Source organism: Megalobrama amblycephala, linkage group LG14 (genome assembly GCF_018812025.1).
Source record: "Megalobrama amblycephala isolate DHTTF-2021 linkage group LG14, ASM1881202v1, whole genome shotgun sequence".
Taxonomy (NCBI): domain Eukaryota; kingdom Metazoa; phylum Chordata; class Actinopteri; order Cypriniformes; family Xenocyprididae; genus Megalobrama; species Megalobrama amblycephala.
Window position 1 is genome coordinate 691,149 of NC_063057.1, and position 17,526 is coordinate 708,674.

The 17,526-nt window shown below is 39.3% G+C and overlaps 1 protein-coding gene across 1 annotated transcript; it reads left to right on the forward strand.

Annotated features, from left to right (window-relative positions):
• Positions 1-541: 541 nt before the first annotated feature.
• On the forward strand, positions 542-14,452 carry dpysl5b (dihydropyrimidinase like 5b). The gene is made up of 13 exons (XM_048156916.1): positions 542-2,096; positions 3,219-3,491; positions 7,831-7,989; positions 10,041-10,220; positions 10,308-10,376; positions 10,460-10,504; positions 10,579-10,654; positions 10,745-10,901; positions 11,030-11,171; positions 11,255-11,397; positions 12,542-12,749; positions 13,187-13,355; positions 13,764-14,452. Exons 2-13 carry the CDS (start codon positions 3,231-3,233, stop codon positions 13,847-13,849), a joined length of 1,695 nt encoding a protein of 564 aa, XP_048012873.1. The 5' UTR covers positions 542-2,096; positions 3,219-3,230; the 3' UTR covers positions 13,850-14,452.
• Positions 14,453-17,526: the final 3,074 nt, after the last annotated feature.

The following is a 17,526-nucleotide window of genomic DNA, read 5'->3' on the forward strand; positions in this document are numbered from 1 at the left end:
GTCAATTCACTCGGCGGCCATCTTTGAAACGCCTCTCGGGCATCCTGGGCATCATGCAATCTCTTTGAATGGGGAAACATCAGATTCTCCAAAACTGTTCGCCAACCTTACGATTAAATTTCATATTTGAAATCACCAATGAAATCTAACAACAACCGACTCAAAAATATAGTTTCTAAACGCTCGAATCATGACAAAAAAAACTGTATTTTTTCAGGCTGGATCAAGCTAATGCGCATGCGCAGACCTAAATGCGCGTCTCTTCGGAGGCGCGCGTCTGACTGTTTCTATAGAAACCGGTGATTCTAACGGCCGCTGAAGTGACGCGATGACTTTACCAGTCGGCGATTGGCTCTTGGCTTTAGAAGGCGGGACTTATTCCGCCATATTGCGCGTTACACTTTCTCCCATTCAAAACAATACGAGTGACACGTCTTGTGTTATTCTATAGTCTTTGGTAACGCTCTGTTTAGTTCCTGTCTCTATGAAGCCCCGCCTTCTGAAAAGCACAATGTGCTCTGATTGGTCGGCTGGAGCAGTGTGTTGTGATTGGTGTTTGGGAAATGTCCCGCCCCTTACCATAACCGCCAGTTTCAACACACTACTAACTAACTCAAGCAGGCCCCGCCCCTTTATTCTGAGTATGAATTATTTAAATGAGGAATATTCGTTCCGGAAGCTGGAGGTAAAGGGAATTATGATACATGTTCGTCCTTCAATCAACAGTGTTTAAAAGCTTCCCAGGATGAAGCTCAAATAGAGAGCGTGTATAAAAGAGCGTGTAATTAGCATTTGTGTTGATTCTGAGGTAAAGTTGGCATGAAATGAACATTCACCCTGCCATTTTTTTTTCTAAAATGCATGTTATTGTGAACAATTCACCTGTGCCGGTTTCATTTTTTAAAAATGTTTTGTAATAATCGAAATCGTCAGACTTCTCCTAAACCCCGCCCCCTTCAAGCGCACGCTCTTCTGCATACAAGCCACGCCCACAACATCCAGTCAACAACCGATGCATGGAACCAAGATCCCGCCTTATATTTATTCTTTTTGGATCAGAAGTAAGTCACAATATCTTTAAAGATTGTGATGAAGTGGTACTTCAAAAATACTATGGTGTTAGTGTCAAAACAACATTGTATTACCGCGATATCGCGCACGTTTATTATTGCGTGCTATTGCGTGCTATTCAAAATGATTGCGTCTCAAAAATCAATATTAATACAATGCCATAAACAACATCAAACTGAATATTTCAATGAGTATCAGGTGTGTGTCAGTATTACATGACCGAAGCCATCCGTGGACACTTTCATTGTTATTATAACCCATATTGATGATTTGAGATGAGGATTTATTGATATAAATGATCAATATTTATTATTAATATGATTAACAGAGCTTCGAAATGCACATTATTTCACACCAGTGCCAACTGATGCAATTCATTTTACAGAAGGCCAAACAAATGACAATATCGCAAGAATGCTCTTTTACATTTCTTTCATTTTGTACTATATTGTTTTTCCTGATTTTTTTCTTAATGTCCATCAGATGATTTTTTTTTTTCCATTAATTTAAATGTGATAAATGCTTTAATATCATCAATATAATGACCTGTCAGGAAGCTCACAGGATCAGTGACTGTTTTATGTCATTTTATGAACAGAGAATTATGCTAATGACTAGATTTGTTGACAATAAAAACCCTAAACACCACAATTCTCATGTCATTTCTTACTTAATCTATATATGATCTCATGCACAATTACTCATTTAAAATATGTGACATTAACAACAAAAGGGCTAGTTTTACTCAAAAGACTCAGAATTAACCAAAATTATTTAAATACTGAAAGTTTTAAACTATTGAAACCATCATACAAAATAAACTCGAAAAACAGACTCAAAAAAACTCTAGTTACTGGGTAAAGAGTCTGTGACAACTAGACCCGAGCCTCTGATTGGTTCCCTCGCCTGTCCATCAAAGAGCGCACGGGAGCGTGTTTGGCGCGCGCAGTGACAGCTGTCATTGGTCGCGAGGCGGCGGAGCGGGTGCACGAGAGGAGGAAAATCATCAAATACACTCGTTTACGGTATGTAAACACGGAAAATGAGTTTTATATTTAATATTCCACTATATATGCACAGATTTGAGTCTGGGTTTAGTGTGCAGTGTGATAGAGGAAGAAGAACGAGTTATTTCAGAATTTATCTTGAGGTGATTTGTGAACGCAAACCAAATATTTCAGATTTGTAATATTGCAACTTTAAGCTTTTTGTGTTCTAATGTATTTTAAGGCAACTCTGACAGAACGAGAGAATTATGAATGATATGTATTCCAATAATAATAAAATTAGAATTATATTTGATAATATTATATATGTGTGTGTGTGTGCATATATATATATATATATATATATATATATATATATATATATATATATATATATATATATATATATGTAGGCTATATACATATGTATATATAATTGTGTGTGTGTGTGTGTGTGTGTGTGCAGTGATGTAAGCGCATGTTTCTCCTCGTCTCACGTCACACACACACACACGCATGATCACACACTGGATCATCACTGATGACATCATCACTCCTGCTGTGTATTTATTTGCATAAGAAATGTTGCATTAGTCACAGGCTTTGGGGGTTTGTGTGTGTGTTCATGCGAGTTGTGTGTGTGTGTGATGTGTTTTATAATCCGAGCAATAATGCAACATGCATGTGCAAAACAGATATTTTTGCATGAAGGATGACCTATTTTTCCTCATATGCAGCACTCTTGTTTTTGTTGTGAGTGTGCATGAGAGAGAAAACTGTTTTTCCTGCATGCATTTAACTGCATGCATGGATTTTCAGTGTTTATATTATAGTAATAATAATTAAAAATTAATAATTAATAATATTTGCATTATCAGTCAAACATTTGGAATGTTTTTAAAAAAGGTCTCTTCTGCTCACCAAGGCTGCATTTATTTGATCAAAAATCCAGTAAAAATAGTGAAATATTATTACAATTTTAAATAGTTATATATTGTGTATTTTATATTGTAAAATATAATTTATATCCAGTGATCAAAGCTGAATTTTCAGCATCATTACTCCAGTCTTCAGTGTCACATGATCCTTCAGAAATCATTCTAATATGATGATTTGATGATCAAGAAACAAAATATTTCTAATGATGATGATTGTCTTCAGTCGTGTGCAGTAATGGCCGCTGGCTCCGGCTCCATAAGGATTCTCATTAAAGGTGGGCGTGTCGTTAACGATGACGTCACTCAGGAGGCGGACGTCTACATCGAGAACGGGGTCGTCCAGCAGGTGGGGCGCGAGCTGATGATCCCGGGCGGGGCGAAGGTGATTGACGCGTCCGGTAAGCTGGTGATACCCGGCGGCATCGACACCAGCGTTCACCTGCAGCAGACCTTCATGAACGCCACGACGCAGGACGACTTCTACAGCGGAACCAAGGTGAGGCTAGGGATGGGAGAACTACTTCAGATGTGTTCGACCTGAAGCGGCGCTACGCAGACCGATCGGTGAATGGCATCAAAGCACCGTGAATGGATACGAAGCTGTCCGCTCTCTAATCACTCTCGTGGTACTTTGATGTCATACACCGATCGGACTGTGCAGTGCCACTTTAAGTCAAACACGCCTAAAGACTTCACTTGTTTCATTACTGGAAGAATCAGTGTTTTTGAACAAATCTCTTGAATGAATGATTCAATGACTCACTCATAAAGACGTCACTTGCTTCATTACTGGATGAATCAGTGTTTTTGAACAAATCTCTTGAATGAATGATTCAATGACTCACTCATAAAGACGTCACTTGCTTCATTACTGGATGAATCAGTGTTTTTTAACAAATCTCTTGAATGAATGATTCAATGACTCTCTCATAAAGACTTCACTTGTTTCATTACTGGAAGAATCAGCATTTTTGAATGAATCTCTTGAATGAATGATTCAATGAATTACTTGTAAAGACTTCACTTGTTTCATTACTGGATGAATCAGTGAATGAATCAATGACTCACTTATAGAAGACTTCACTTGCTTCATCACTGGATGAATCAGTGTTTTTGAACAAATCTCTTGAATGAATGATTCAATGACTCACTCATAAAGACGTCACTTGTTTCATTACTGGATGAATCAGTGAATGATTCAATGACTCACTCGTAAAAACTTCACTTGCTTCATTACTGGATGAATCAGTGTTTTTGAACAAATCTCTTGAATGAATGATTCAATGACTCACTCATAAAGACGTCACTTGTTTCATTACTGGATGAATCAGTGAATGATTCAATGACTCACTCGTAAAAACTTCACTTGTTTCATTACTGGATGAATCAGTGTTTTTGAACAAATCTCTTGAATGAATGATTCAATGACTCACTCATAAAGACGTCACTTGCTTCATTACTGGATGAATCAGTGTTTTTTAACAAATCTCTTGAATGAATGATTCAATGACTCTCTCATAAAGACTTCACTTGTTTCATTACTGGAAGAATCAGCATTTTTGAATGAATCTCTTGAATGAATGATTCAATGAATTACTTGTAAAGACTTCACTTGTTTCATTACTGGATGAATCAGTGAATGAATCAATGACTCACTTATAGAAGACTTCACTTGCTTCATTACTGGATGAATCAGTGTTTTTGAACAAATCTCTTGAATGAATGATTCAATGACTCACTCATAAAGACGTCACTTGTTTCATTACTGGATGAATCAGTGAATGATTCAATGACTCACTCGTAAAAACTTCACTTGCTTCATTACTGGATGAATCAGTGTTTTTGAACAAATCTCTTGAATGAATGATTCAATGACTCACTCATAAAGACGTCACTTGTTTCATTACTGGATGAATCAGTGAATGATTCAATGACTCACTCGTAAAAACTTCACTTGTTTCATTACTGGATGAATCAGTGTTTTTGAACAAATCTCTTGAATGAATGATTCAATGACTCTCTCATAAAGACTTCACTTGTTTCATTACTGGAAGAATCAGCATTTTTGAAAAAAACTTAAATGAATGATTCAATGAATTACTTGTAAAGACTTCACTTGTTTCATTACTGGATGAATCAGTGAATGATTCAATGACTCACTTATAGAAGACTTCACTTGTTTCATTACTGGATGAATCAGTGAATGATTCAATGACTCACTTATAGAAGACTTCACTTGTTACATTACTGGATGAATCAGTGAATGATTCAATGACTCACTCGTAAAGACTTCACTTGTTTCATTACTGGATGAATCAGTGTTTTTGAACAAATCTCTTGAATGAATGATTCAATGACTCACTCATAAAGACTTCACTTGTTTCATTACTGGATGAATCAGTGTTTTTGAACGAATCTCTTGAATGAATGATTCAATGACTCACTCGTAAAGACTTCACTTGGTTCATTACTGGATGAATCAGTGTTTTTGAACGAATCTCTTGAATGAATGACTCAATGACTCACACATAAAGACTTCACTTGTTTCATTACTGGAAGAATCAGCATTTTTGAATGAATCTCTTGAATGAATGATTCAATGACTCATTCATAAAGACTTCACTTGTTTCATTACTGGATGAATCAGCATTTTTGAATGAATCTCTTGAATGAATGATTCAATGACTCACTCATAAAGACGTCACTTGTTTCATTACTGGATGAATCAGTGAATGATTCAATGACTCACTCATAAAGACTTCACTTGTTTCATTACTGGATGAATCAGTGTTTTTGAACGAATCTCTTGAATGAATGATTCAATGACTCACTCATAAAGACTTCACTTGTTTCATTACTGGATGAATCAGTGTTTTTGAACGAATCTCTTGAATGAATGATTCAATGACTCACTCATAAAGACTTCACTTGTTTCATTACTGGATGAATCAGTGTTTTTGAACGAATATCTTGAATGAATGATTCAATGACTCACTCATAAAGACTTCACTTGTTTCATTACTGGAAGAATCAGCATTTTTGAATGAATCTCTTGAATGAATGATTCAATGACTCACACATAAAGACTTGTTTCATTACTGGAAGAATCAGCATTTTTGAATGAATCTCTTGAATGAATGATTCAATGACTCACTCATAAAGACTTCACTTGTTTCATTACTGGAAGAATCAGCATTTTTGAATGAATCTCTTGAATGAATGATTCAATGACTCACTCATAAAGACTTCACTTGTTTCATTACTGGATGAATCAGTGTTTTTGAACAAATCTCTTGAATGAATGATTCAATGACTCACTCATAAAGACGTCACTTGTTTCATCACTGGATGAATCAGTGTTTTTGAATGAATCTCTTGAATGAATGATTCAATGACTCACTCATAAAGACTTCACTTGTTTCATTACTGGATGAATCAGTGTTTTTGAATGAATCTCTTGAATGAATGATTCAATGACTCACTCATAAAGACTTCACTTGTTTCATTACTGGAAGAATCAGCATTTTTGAATGAATCTCTTGAATGAATGATTCAATGACTCACTCGTAAAGACTTCACTTGCTTCATTACTGGATGAATCAGTGTTTTTGAACGAATCTCTTGAATGAATTATTCAATGACTCACACATAAAGACTTCACTTGTTTTATTACTGGAAGAATCAGCATTTTTGAATGAATCTCTTGAATGAATGATTCAATGACTCACTCATAAAGACTTTACTTGCTTCATTACTGGATTTGCATGTATTTGAATCACTCTTTCTGCTACTTTGATGTCATACACCGATCGGTCTGCACAGCGCAGCTTCAAGTCGAACACACCTAATGACTCCACCAATCAGCGATTGGCACTTTTATTTAGAAGGCGGGACTTATTCCGCCACTTTGTGCATTGCACTATTTCCCATTTATAGTAATATGAGTACACCAAAAAAGTCCCACAGACACAACAGCTGTGATGGTATTATGGCGATCAGAGACACACAGCAGCTGTTTGGAATATTCACATCAGAGTTCAGAGCTGCTTTCTGATTTCACTTTAGTAGTAAAAGCACAAGAACAAAAACTGTGTTAATATGACCAGCACAGCAGATAGAGAGACAAGTGAATCAAGTGCAAAAACATCCTGAAGTTTTGTGTTGTTGAGTTTGATCATGTGATAACAAACATTGATTCTTTAACACACACTCACACAGACACACACACACTTCTTCTTGTTTGTTCTGTCTCTCTCTATTACACTCACTCTGACCGTTCAGTTTCTATAGTAACTGTGTTGCCATAGTAACGCCAGGCATCACCGTGGTCCGTGTTTACAAAGAAAGATCAGAGACTCAAACACTTCCTGTATGATGTTTGTATTGGAAAACGACACATCCATCTGTGTTTATGAAATATATTATAATGCATATATTGGCAAAAATTATAGGAGTACCTTTTAAAAATAATATAAATTTCATGTTTAATTCAATCTTGCCATTTCTTTTGTGAAATTCACTAGTAATTTCTGAGTGAAAATGTTTGCAAAGTGCATCAATTATCAGTGTGAATATTAAAACTGGCTTCAGCAAATTGAAAATCTCCACTGGACTTCCTGTTTGTTTGTATGGATCACAAGCTCTCTGTGTCTGTGTCTCTCATGCATTAATATTCCACTGGCGTCTCAAGCGTCAGGCTGCTGTGTGTGAGAATGTGCTTCAAACCTTTGCCCTACTCTCATGAATCTGTGAGCACACACACACACACACACACAGTCTGTGTTTGTCCTTCTCTGTCAGTGTCACACATGCTCAGTTCCCGTCTGTCGCTGTAGGCGGCGCTGTTGGGCGGCACGACTATGGTGATCGCTCACGTGCTTCCAGAGAGAGACACATCGCTGCTGGAGGCCTTTGAGAAGTGCCGCACTCACGCCGATGCCAAGACCTGCTGTGATTACGCACTGCACATGGGCGTCACCTGGTGGGGGCCGAAGGTACTGCATGTGTTTATAATACACTCGCACCAATTACACCACTCATGCGATGTTGTTTCAGTTACATCATTTAAAGGATTAGTTCACTTCAATATTAAAATGTCCTGATAATTTACTCTCCTCCATGTCATCCATGATGTTCATGTCTTTCTTTCTTCAGTGGAAAAGAAATTAAGTAAAACATTCCAGGATTTTTCTCCATATAGTGGACTTCACTGGGGTTCAACGGGTTGAAGGTCCAAATGTCAGTTTCAGTGCAGCTTCAAAGAGCTCTACATGATCCCAGACGAGGAATAAGAGTCTTATCTAGAGAAACCATCTGACATTTTCTAAAAAAATATACTTTTTAACAACAAATGCTCGTCTTGCACTGCTCTGTGATGCTCCACGCGTGACGTAATCATGTTGGAAAGGTCACGCGTGACGTAGGCGGAAATTCTACAGTATGGCGAAATCTCCATCCCAACTTCAAAATAGTCCAATATCGTTGTTTTACCTTTTTTGTAAAAGCCATTTGACTTAGTCTTTGCACGTTCGCTGTAAACACTGGATCGGTACTTCCGCCTACGTCACGCGTGACCTTTCCAACATGATTACGTCATGCGCTATGTCAAGTAAAGACTTCACTTGTTTCATTACTGGATGAATCAGCATTTTTGAACAAATCTCTTGAATGAATGATTCAATGACTCACTTGTAAAGACTTCACTTGCTTCATTACTGGATGAATCAGCGTTTTTGAACAAATCTCTTTAATGAAGGATTCAATGACTCACTTGTAAAGACTTAACTTGCTTCATTACTGGATGAATCAGTGTTTTTGAACGAATCTCTTGAATGAATGATTCAATGACTCACTCGTAAAGACTTCACTTGCTTCATTACTGGACGAATCAGCGTTTTTGAACAAATCTCTTGAATGAATGATTCAATGACTCACTCGTAAAGACTTCACTTGCTTCATTACTGGATGAATCAGTGTTTTTGAACGAATCTCTTGAATTAATGATTCAATGACTCACTCGTAAAGACTTCACTTGCTTCATTACTGGACGAATCAGCGTTTTTGAACAAATCTCTTGAATGAATGATTCAATGACTCACTCGTAAAGACTTCACTTGCTTCATTACTGGACGAATCAGCGTTTTTGAACAAATCTCTTGAATTAATGATTCAATGACTCACTCGTAAAGACTTCACTTGCTTCATTACTGGATGAATCAGCGTTTTTGAACAAATCTCTTGAATGAATGATTCAATGACTCACTCGTAAAGACTTCACTTGCTTCATTACTGGACGAATCAGCGTTTTTGAACAAATCTCTTGAATGAATGATTCAATGACTCACTCGTAAAGACTTCACTTGCTTCATTACTGGATGAATCAGCGTTTTTGAACGAATCTCTTGAATTAATGATTCAATGACTCACTCGTAAAGACTTCACTTGCTTCATTACTGGATGAATCAGTGTTTTTGAATGAATCTCTTGAATGAATGATTCAATGACTCATTTGTAAACACTTTACTTGCTTCATTACTGGACGAATCAGCGTTTTTGAACAAATCTCTTGAATGAATGTAAATGTACCGATCCAATGTAAACATAAAAAGCGTGACCTTTCCAACATGATTACGTCATGCGTGGAGCATCACAGAGCAGTGCAAGACGAGCATTTGTGGTTAAAAAGTTTTTTTTTTTTAGAAAATGTCAGATGGTTTCTCTAGATGAGACTCTTATTCCTCGTCTGGGATCATGTAGAGCTCTTTGAAGCTGCACTGAAACTGACATTTGGACCTTCAACCCGTTGAACCCCAGTGAAGTCCACTATATGGAGAACAATCCTGGAATGTTTTCCTTCATTTCTTTTCCACTGAAGAAAGAAAGACATGAACATCATGGATGACATGGAGGAGAGTAAATCATCAGGACATTTTCATTCTGAAGTGACTTATTCATGATATTATCGTTTAATTTCTTTTTTTTTTTTTTCAATATTCTTGACACATTATTTGAAAAGTCTGCCAAAGCGTATTTTATTGTGTTGTAGGTGCGGAGGGAGATGGAGGTGTTGGTTTCAGAGAGAGGCGTCAACTCCTTCCAGATGTTCATGGCGTATAAAGATCTGATGATGCTGAAGGACTCGGAGCTCTACCAGGCGCTGCACAGCTGTAAAGAGATCGGAGCCGTCGCCCGCGTCCACGCCGAGAACGGAGAACTGGTGCTGGAGGTCAGACGACACACACACACGCTCACACACACACACACTCACACACACTCACAAACACACATGTTTTTATTGTTTGCACTTGTTTAGGGGGCAAAAGAGGCGTTGGATCTGGGCATCAGCGGTCCTGAGGGGATGGAGATCAGTCGGCCGGAGGAGGTGAGAGACGCTGGAGTGTGTCCGACTGATTTCTCGTCTTTGCTTTCATTATGTCTGACATCTGTCCGTCTGTCTGTCTGTAGTTGGAGGCAGAGGCCACACACCGAGCCATAACCATCGGAAACAGGGTGAGAACAATACAGACTCAGAGAGATCGAGTGTGTGTGTGTGTGTGTGAGACTCATGTGCTGCTCTTCATCAGGCTCACTGTCCAGTGTACTTGGTGAACGTGTCCAGCATCTCTGCAGCCGACGTCATCGCCGCAGCCCGAATACAAGGTGAGTTTCTGAGGATATTCAGAGAGGACCTGCTAGAAACCTTGATTTGGGTTTTTTTCAGCTGAAGTTGTGTTTGATTGGCTGATTCAGGTAAGGTGGTTCACGCAGAGACGACCGTGGCTCACTCGGTGCTGAGCGGGATGCAGTATTATCATCAGGACTGGGCGCACGCCGCCGCTCATGTCATAGCCCCGCCCCTCCGGCTCGACCCCAACACCCCCGACTACCTGATTGGCCTGCTGGGCAAGTAAGCACCAATCACAGTCAGATGCTCAGGAATCATTTGATAGCACCGCCCATCTCTGCAACTCATTCATTCATATCAGAAAACGTAAGCTGGAAATTGTGCTTCTGATGCGTTTCCTGTGTGCGCAGTGACATCATAAACGTGGTGGCGTCAGATCACCGTGCGTTCAGCACGAAGCAGAAGGCTCTGGGAAAAGAGGACTTCACCAAGATCCCTCACGGGGCGTCCGGCGTGGAGGATCGCATGAGCGTCATGTGGGAGAGAGGAGTGGTACAAACACACACACACACACACACACACACACACACACACACACACTCACACGCCTCACAGATATGCTCTCCTTCCCTCAGGTTGGCGGCAAGATGGATGAGAACCGCTTTGTGGCCGTGACGAGCTCGAATGCTGCTAAAATCTATAATCTCTATCCCCGGAAGGGACGCATCATGCCAGGAGCCGACGCTGATGTGGTGGTGTGGGACCCGGACGCCACCCGGTACTGGATCACTGCAAAACATGATGCTCTTCCTCAGCATTTCACAAATATGTAAACATTCTTAAATCAAGATCTTCAGTCTTTTTTCTTCTCTAGTAAATGTTTCTTGATTTAAGAATGTTTAGATGTTTGTGCTGGAAAACGAGACAGAAACTCTTCATTTTTGCAGTAGCTAATAATGGCTTTCTTTGGGAGATAAAGTTTTTCTTCCTGTGCAGAAAAGCATAAAATTGTTTAAATCTATTATTTTTAATGGTTGTTGCCTGAGAAAAAAGAAATGTCCCACAGAAAATTGTTTTTTAAATATTTAAACTGTCATTCAGAAGTTTGTGATCTGTAGGATTTTTTAGTGTTTTTGTCTCTTCTGCTCATCAAGGCTGCATTTATTGGATCATAAATAGTGTAAAAAATGTGAAATATTATTATGATTCAAATCAGCTGTTTTCTATGTGAATATATAGTGAAGTGTAATTTATATCCTGTGATCAAAGCTGAATTTTCAGCATCATTACTTCAGTCTTCAGTGTCACATGATCCTTCAGAAATCATTCTAATATGATGATTTGATGCTCAAGAATAATTTCTGATCATTATCAATGTTGAAAACAGTCATATTTTATTTTATATTTTAGCATTTATTTTTTATTTATTAATCTTTTTTAAATTTATAAATACCTTTATTGACATTTTTGATCAATTCAATATGGAAGCTTGTTTTTGCCACTAAATAAAAAATAAAAAAGGTATAATTGCATCTTTTTATCTTACAATTATGACTTTTTTCCTCAGAATTGGACTTTATAACTCGCCCTTGCAAGAAAAAAAAGTCAGAATCACAAGGTTATAACGCGCAATTCTGATTATTTCTCGCAATTATGAGTTTATAACGTGCAATTGTTAGTTTATATCTCACAATTGTGAGAAAAAAGTCAGAATTGTGAGATAAAAACTTTTTTATTTTTTATTTAGTGATGGAAACAAGCTTCCATAATTTAACGAGTTCTCACAATTTATATTAAAAAACTATCTTACTCACCCTAAACTTTTGAATGGTAACTGTACATCCATTTATTACCACCTTCTTTTTTCATGCTAATGCCATGATGCTCTTTCTTTGTGTTTGACACATGATCACATGCTTCAGGACGATCTCTGCGAGCTCTCAGGTTCAGGGTGGAGACTTTAACCTGTACGAGAACCAGCGCTGTTACGGCGTCCCTCTGGTGACCATCAGCCGCGGGCGACTGGTGTGTGAGAACGGCGTGTTCACGGCCGCTCAGGGCTCCGGGAAGTTCTACCCTATGCGAGCCTTTCCTGACTTCCTCTACAAGAAGATGATTCAGAGAGAAAAGGTGATGCTGTCTAATTTTTCCAGCTAAGAGAATGTTTTTGTGCTTACGTTTTAAAAATACACTATTAAAGACCAGATAACTTTGAACAAATGTTCTATTAACGTTGAGAGAACGTTCTCTGTTATCTGGAGTCACACTATCATAAGCTGAATGATATTCATCGGCATGAAACCGCTGGTCTTTTCTTCTCTATTGTGTCGTATATTCAAGTGAAACGCTTCGCAAACAAGAACAAATGTTGAGGGTGGGGCTTGATTTTCTCTGTGGGGAATTGATTGGATGATTGTGGTTTGCTATTGGAGGATCTCATGTGAGTGACAGGTGATGTGAACGGATAAATCATTTATAATAAACACTGCAATATTCCATAAAACAAAACAAAACAAGAATTGTCAAGTTTGATTTCATGGTGACTTTAATGCTATTTAAATCCACAGACTCAGAATCTGCGCAGGGTGGATCGAGCGCCATATTCGGGCGATGTTGTCACGGTAACCAACTCCAGCAGGAAGGAATCGGCCACTCCAGAGGGTGACGTTCCCATGCGGGCGGCCGCCAGACACGCAGGCGTACGAGACCTGCACGAGTCCAGCTTCAGCCTGTCAGGTGTGTGTCTGACATCAAACTTCCAAACATGCACTTTGAAACAAGTTCAGTTTGAACTCTATGAGTGTCTATATGGTTTTTACCTGATCTCGGGTCAGTTTTACAAAATTTGACAGACTTCATATTTAACGCTATTAGATTTGTTAATTGATTTAATAGATTACACTTTCAATTAAACATTTGCATTTGGTTTGCAAAAGGTGTTTTTATGCATGTTTGAGCGGATCAATGTGAATCATTTCACAAAGCGATTCAGAGTTTCAAAAAGCTTCATTTCTCCCATCACTAATTAAGCTTTTGCATATACAGTATGTTTGCATTTGCATTGCATTGTATATTCCCTCTCAGTTTTGTAATATAATGTCCAGCTATACTGTGTGCTGAGGATTGTGGGATTTTCCTCCACAGGTGCTCAAGTGGACGATCACATTCCCAAGAGATCCTCTGCTAGAATTCTGGCTCCGCCTGGTGGACGATCCAGTGGCATCTGGTAACCGCTGAACTGTGCAAAATGATTAAATAATTAGATGTGTCCAAACTTTGAACTGGTATTGTACATACAGATGTTTCTATCATTATTCAGTCGCGTTCTGTCAGTTCTCCGGATCACATGATGTTGCCAAAAGAGAAATGAACACGAGGAGGAAAACTATTATTATTCAGTATTAAAAGTGACGACATGATGAGTTCACAAAATTATATGTATTTTATAGTTTGCACATTCACAGATTGACAGTCAGTGTAAAGCAAACCAAGTGTGTTTTTCCCACCAGATTAAAAAGAGTCACATGCACATACTGAACTTAGTGTTTGTGTTTATAGTGATGCCCACATATGATTAAAGTGTCTGTGAAATATCTATATTTTACATATATATTTATAGAAAATTGTTTGTTGTTAGTTATGTTGGTCTTGATTGTGTAATAATGAAATATCTAAAGCGTCAGTGACTGATGTTACCCCAGCTGTTGGAAATGTTAAAGGGTTAGTTCACCCAGAAATGAAAATTCAGTCATCATTTACTCACCCTCATTGAATGAACCTCATTATTTCTTGTGGAAGCTCAAACGTGCTGCGTAACACGAGAATGAACCTCATTGGTTCTTGCAGAAGCTCAAACGTGCTGCGTAACACGAGAATGAACCTCATTGGTTCTTGCTGAAGATCAAACGTGCTGCGTAACACGAGAATGAACCTCATTGGTTCTTGCTGAAGATCAAACGTGCTGCGTAACACGAGAATGAACCTCATTGGGTCTTGAGGAAGCTCAAACGTGCTGCGTAACACCAGAATGAACCTCATTGGTTCTTACTGAAGATCAAACGTGCTGCGTAACACGAGAATGAACCTCATTGGTTCTCGCTGAAGCTCAAACGTGCTGCGTAACACGAGAATGAACCTCATTGGTTCTTGCTGAAGATCAAACGTGCTGCGTAACACGAGAATGAACCTCATTGGTTCTTGCTGAAGATCAAACGTGCTGCGTAACACGAGAATGAACCTCATTGGGTCTTGAGGAAGCTCAAACGTGCTGCGTAACACCAGAATGAACCTCATTGGTTCTTACTGAAGATCAAACGTGCTGCGTAACACGAGAATGAACCTCATTGGTTCTCGCTGAAGCTCAAATGTGTTACGTAACATGAGAATGAACCTCATTGGTTCTTGCAGAAGCTCAAATGTGTTACGTAACATGAGAATGAACCTCATTGGTTCTTGCTGAAGATCAAACGTGCTGCGTAACACGAGAATGAACCTCATTGGTTCTTGCTGAAGATCAAACGTGCTGCGTAACACGAGAATGAACCTCATTGGGTCTTGAGGAAGCTCAAACATGCTGCGTAACACCAGAATGAACCTCATTGGTTCTTACTGAAGATCAAACGTGCTGCGTAACACGAGAATGAACCTCATTGGTTCTCGCTGAAGCTCAAACGTGCTGCGTAACACGAGAATGAACCTCATTGGTTCTTGCTGAAGATCAAACGTGCTGCGTAACACGAGAATGAACCTCATTGGGTCTTGAGGAAGCTCAAACATGCTGCGTAACACCAGAATGAACCTCATTGGTTCTTACTGAAGATCAAACGTGCTGCGTAACACGAGAATGAACCTCATTGGTTCTCGCTGAAGCTCAAATGTGTTACGTAACATGAGAATGAACCTCATTGGTTCTTGCAGAAGCTCAAATGTGTTACGTAACATGAGAATGAACCTCATTGGTTCTTGCTGAAGATCAAACGTGCTGCGTAACACGAGAATGAACCTCATTGGTTCTTGCTGAAGATCAAACGTGCTGCGTAACACGAGAATGAACCTCATTGGGTCTTGAGGAAGCTCAAACATGCTGCGTAACACCAGAATGAACCTCATTGGTTCTTACTGAAGATCAAACGTGCTGCGTAACACGAGAATGAACCTCATTGGTTCTCGCTGAAGCTCAAATGTGTTACGTAACATGAGAATGAACCTCATTGGTTCTTGCAGAAGCTCAAATGTGTTACGTAACATGAGAATGAACCTCATTGGTTCTTGCAGAAGCTCAAACGTGCTGCGTAACACGAGAATGAACCTCATTGGTTCTCGCTGAAGCTCAAACGTGCTGCGTAACACGAGAATGAACCTCATTGGTTCTTGCAGAAGCTCAAACGTGCTGCGTAACACGAGAATGAACCTCATTGGTTCTCGTTGAAGATCAAACGTGCTGCGTAACACGAGAATGAACCTCAATGGTTCTTGCAGAAGCTCAAACGTGCTGCGTAACACAAGAATGAACCTCATTGGTTCTCGTTGAAGATCAAACGTGCTGCGTAACACGAGAATGAACCTCATTGGTTCTCGTTGAAGATCAAACGTGCTGCGTAACACGAGAATGAACCTCATTGGTTCTTGCAGAAGATCAAACGTGCTGCGTAACACGAGAATGAACCTCAATGGTTCTTGCTGAAGCTCAAACGTGCTGCGTAACACGAGAATGAACCTCATTGGTTCTTGCAGAAGCTCAAACGTGCTGCGTAACACGAGAATGAACCTCATTGGTTCTTGCAGAAGCTCAAACGTGCTGCGTAACACGAGAATGAACCTCAATGGTTCTTGCTGAAGCTCAAACGTGCTGCGTAACACAAGAATGAACCTCATTGGTTCTCGTTGAAGATCAAACGTGCTGCGTAACACGAGAATGAACCTCATTGGTTCTCGTTGAAGATCAAACGTGCTGCGTAACACGAGAATGAACCTCATTGGTTCTCGCTGAAGATCAAACGTGCTGCGTAACACGAGAATGAACCTCATTGGTTCTTGCGGAAACTCAAACGTGCTGCGTAACACGAGAATGAACCTCATTGGTTCTCGCCGAAGCTCAAATGTGTTACGTAACATGAGAATGAACCTCATTGGTTCTTGCAGAAGCTCAAATGTGTTACGTAACATGAGAATGAACCTCATTGGTTCTTGCAGAAGATCAAACGTGCTGCGTAACACTAGAATGAACCTCATTGGTTCTCGCTGAAGCTCAAATGTGTTACGTAACATGAGAATGAACCTCATTGGTTCTTGCAGAAGATCAAACGTGCTGCGTAACACGAGAATGAACCTCATTGGTTCTCGCTGAAGCTCAAATGTGTCATGTAACACGAGAATGAACCTCATTGGTTCTTGCGGAAGCTCAAATGTGTTACGTAACACGAGAATGAACCTCATTGGTTCTTGCTGAAGATCAAACGTGCTGCGTAACACGAGAATGAACCTCATTGGTTCTCGCTGAAGCTCAAATGTGTCACGTAACACGAGAATGAACCTCATTGGTTCTCGCTGAAGTTCAAACGTGATGCGTAACACGAGAATGAACCTCATTGATTCTTGCAGAAGCTCAAATGTGCTGCGTAACACGAGAATGAACCTCATTGGTTCTTGCAGAAGCTCAAACGTGCTGCGTAACACGAGAAGCTCAAGAGTATATTCATATGGATTAGTTTAACGATCTCTTTATTAACTTTTTGAGCGTTAAAGTGGTAGTTGCGTAGGCTGTCAATGGAGGGACAGAAATCTCTCAGATTTTATTAAAAAATCTTAATTTGTGTTTCGAAGATGAACGAACGTCTTACAGGTTTGGGACGACTTGAGGGTGAGTAAATGATGACAATGTTTTTATTTTTGGGTGAACTATCCCTTT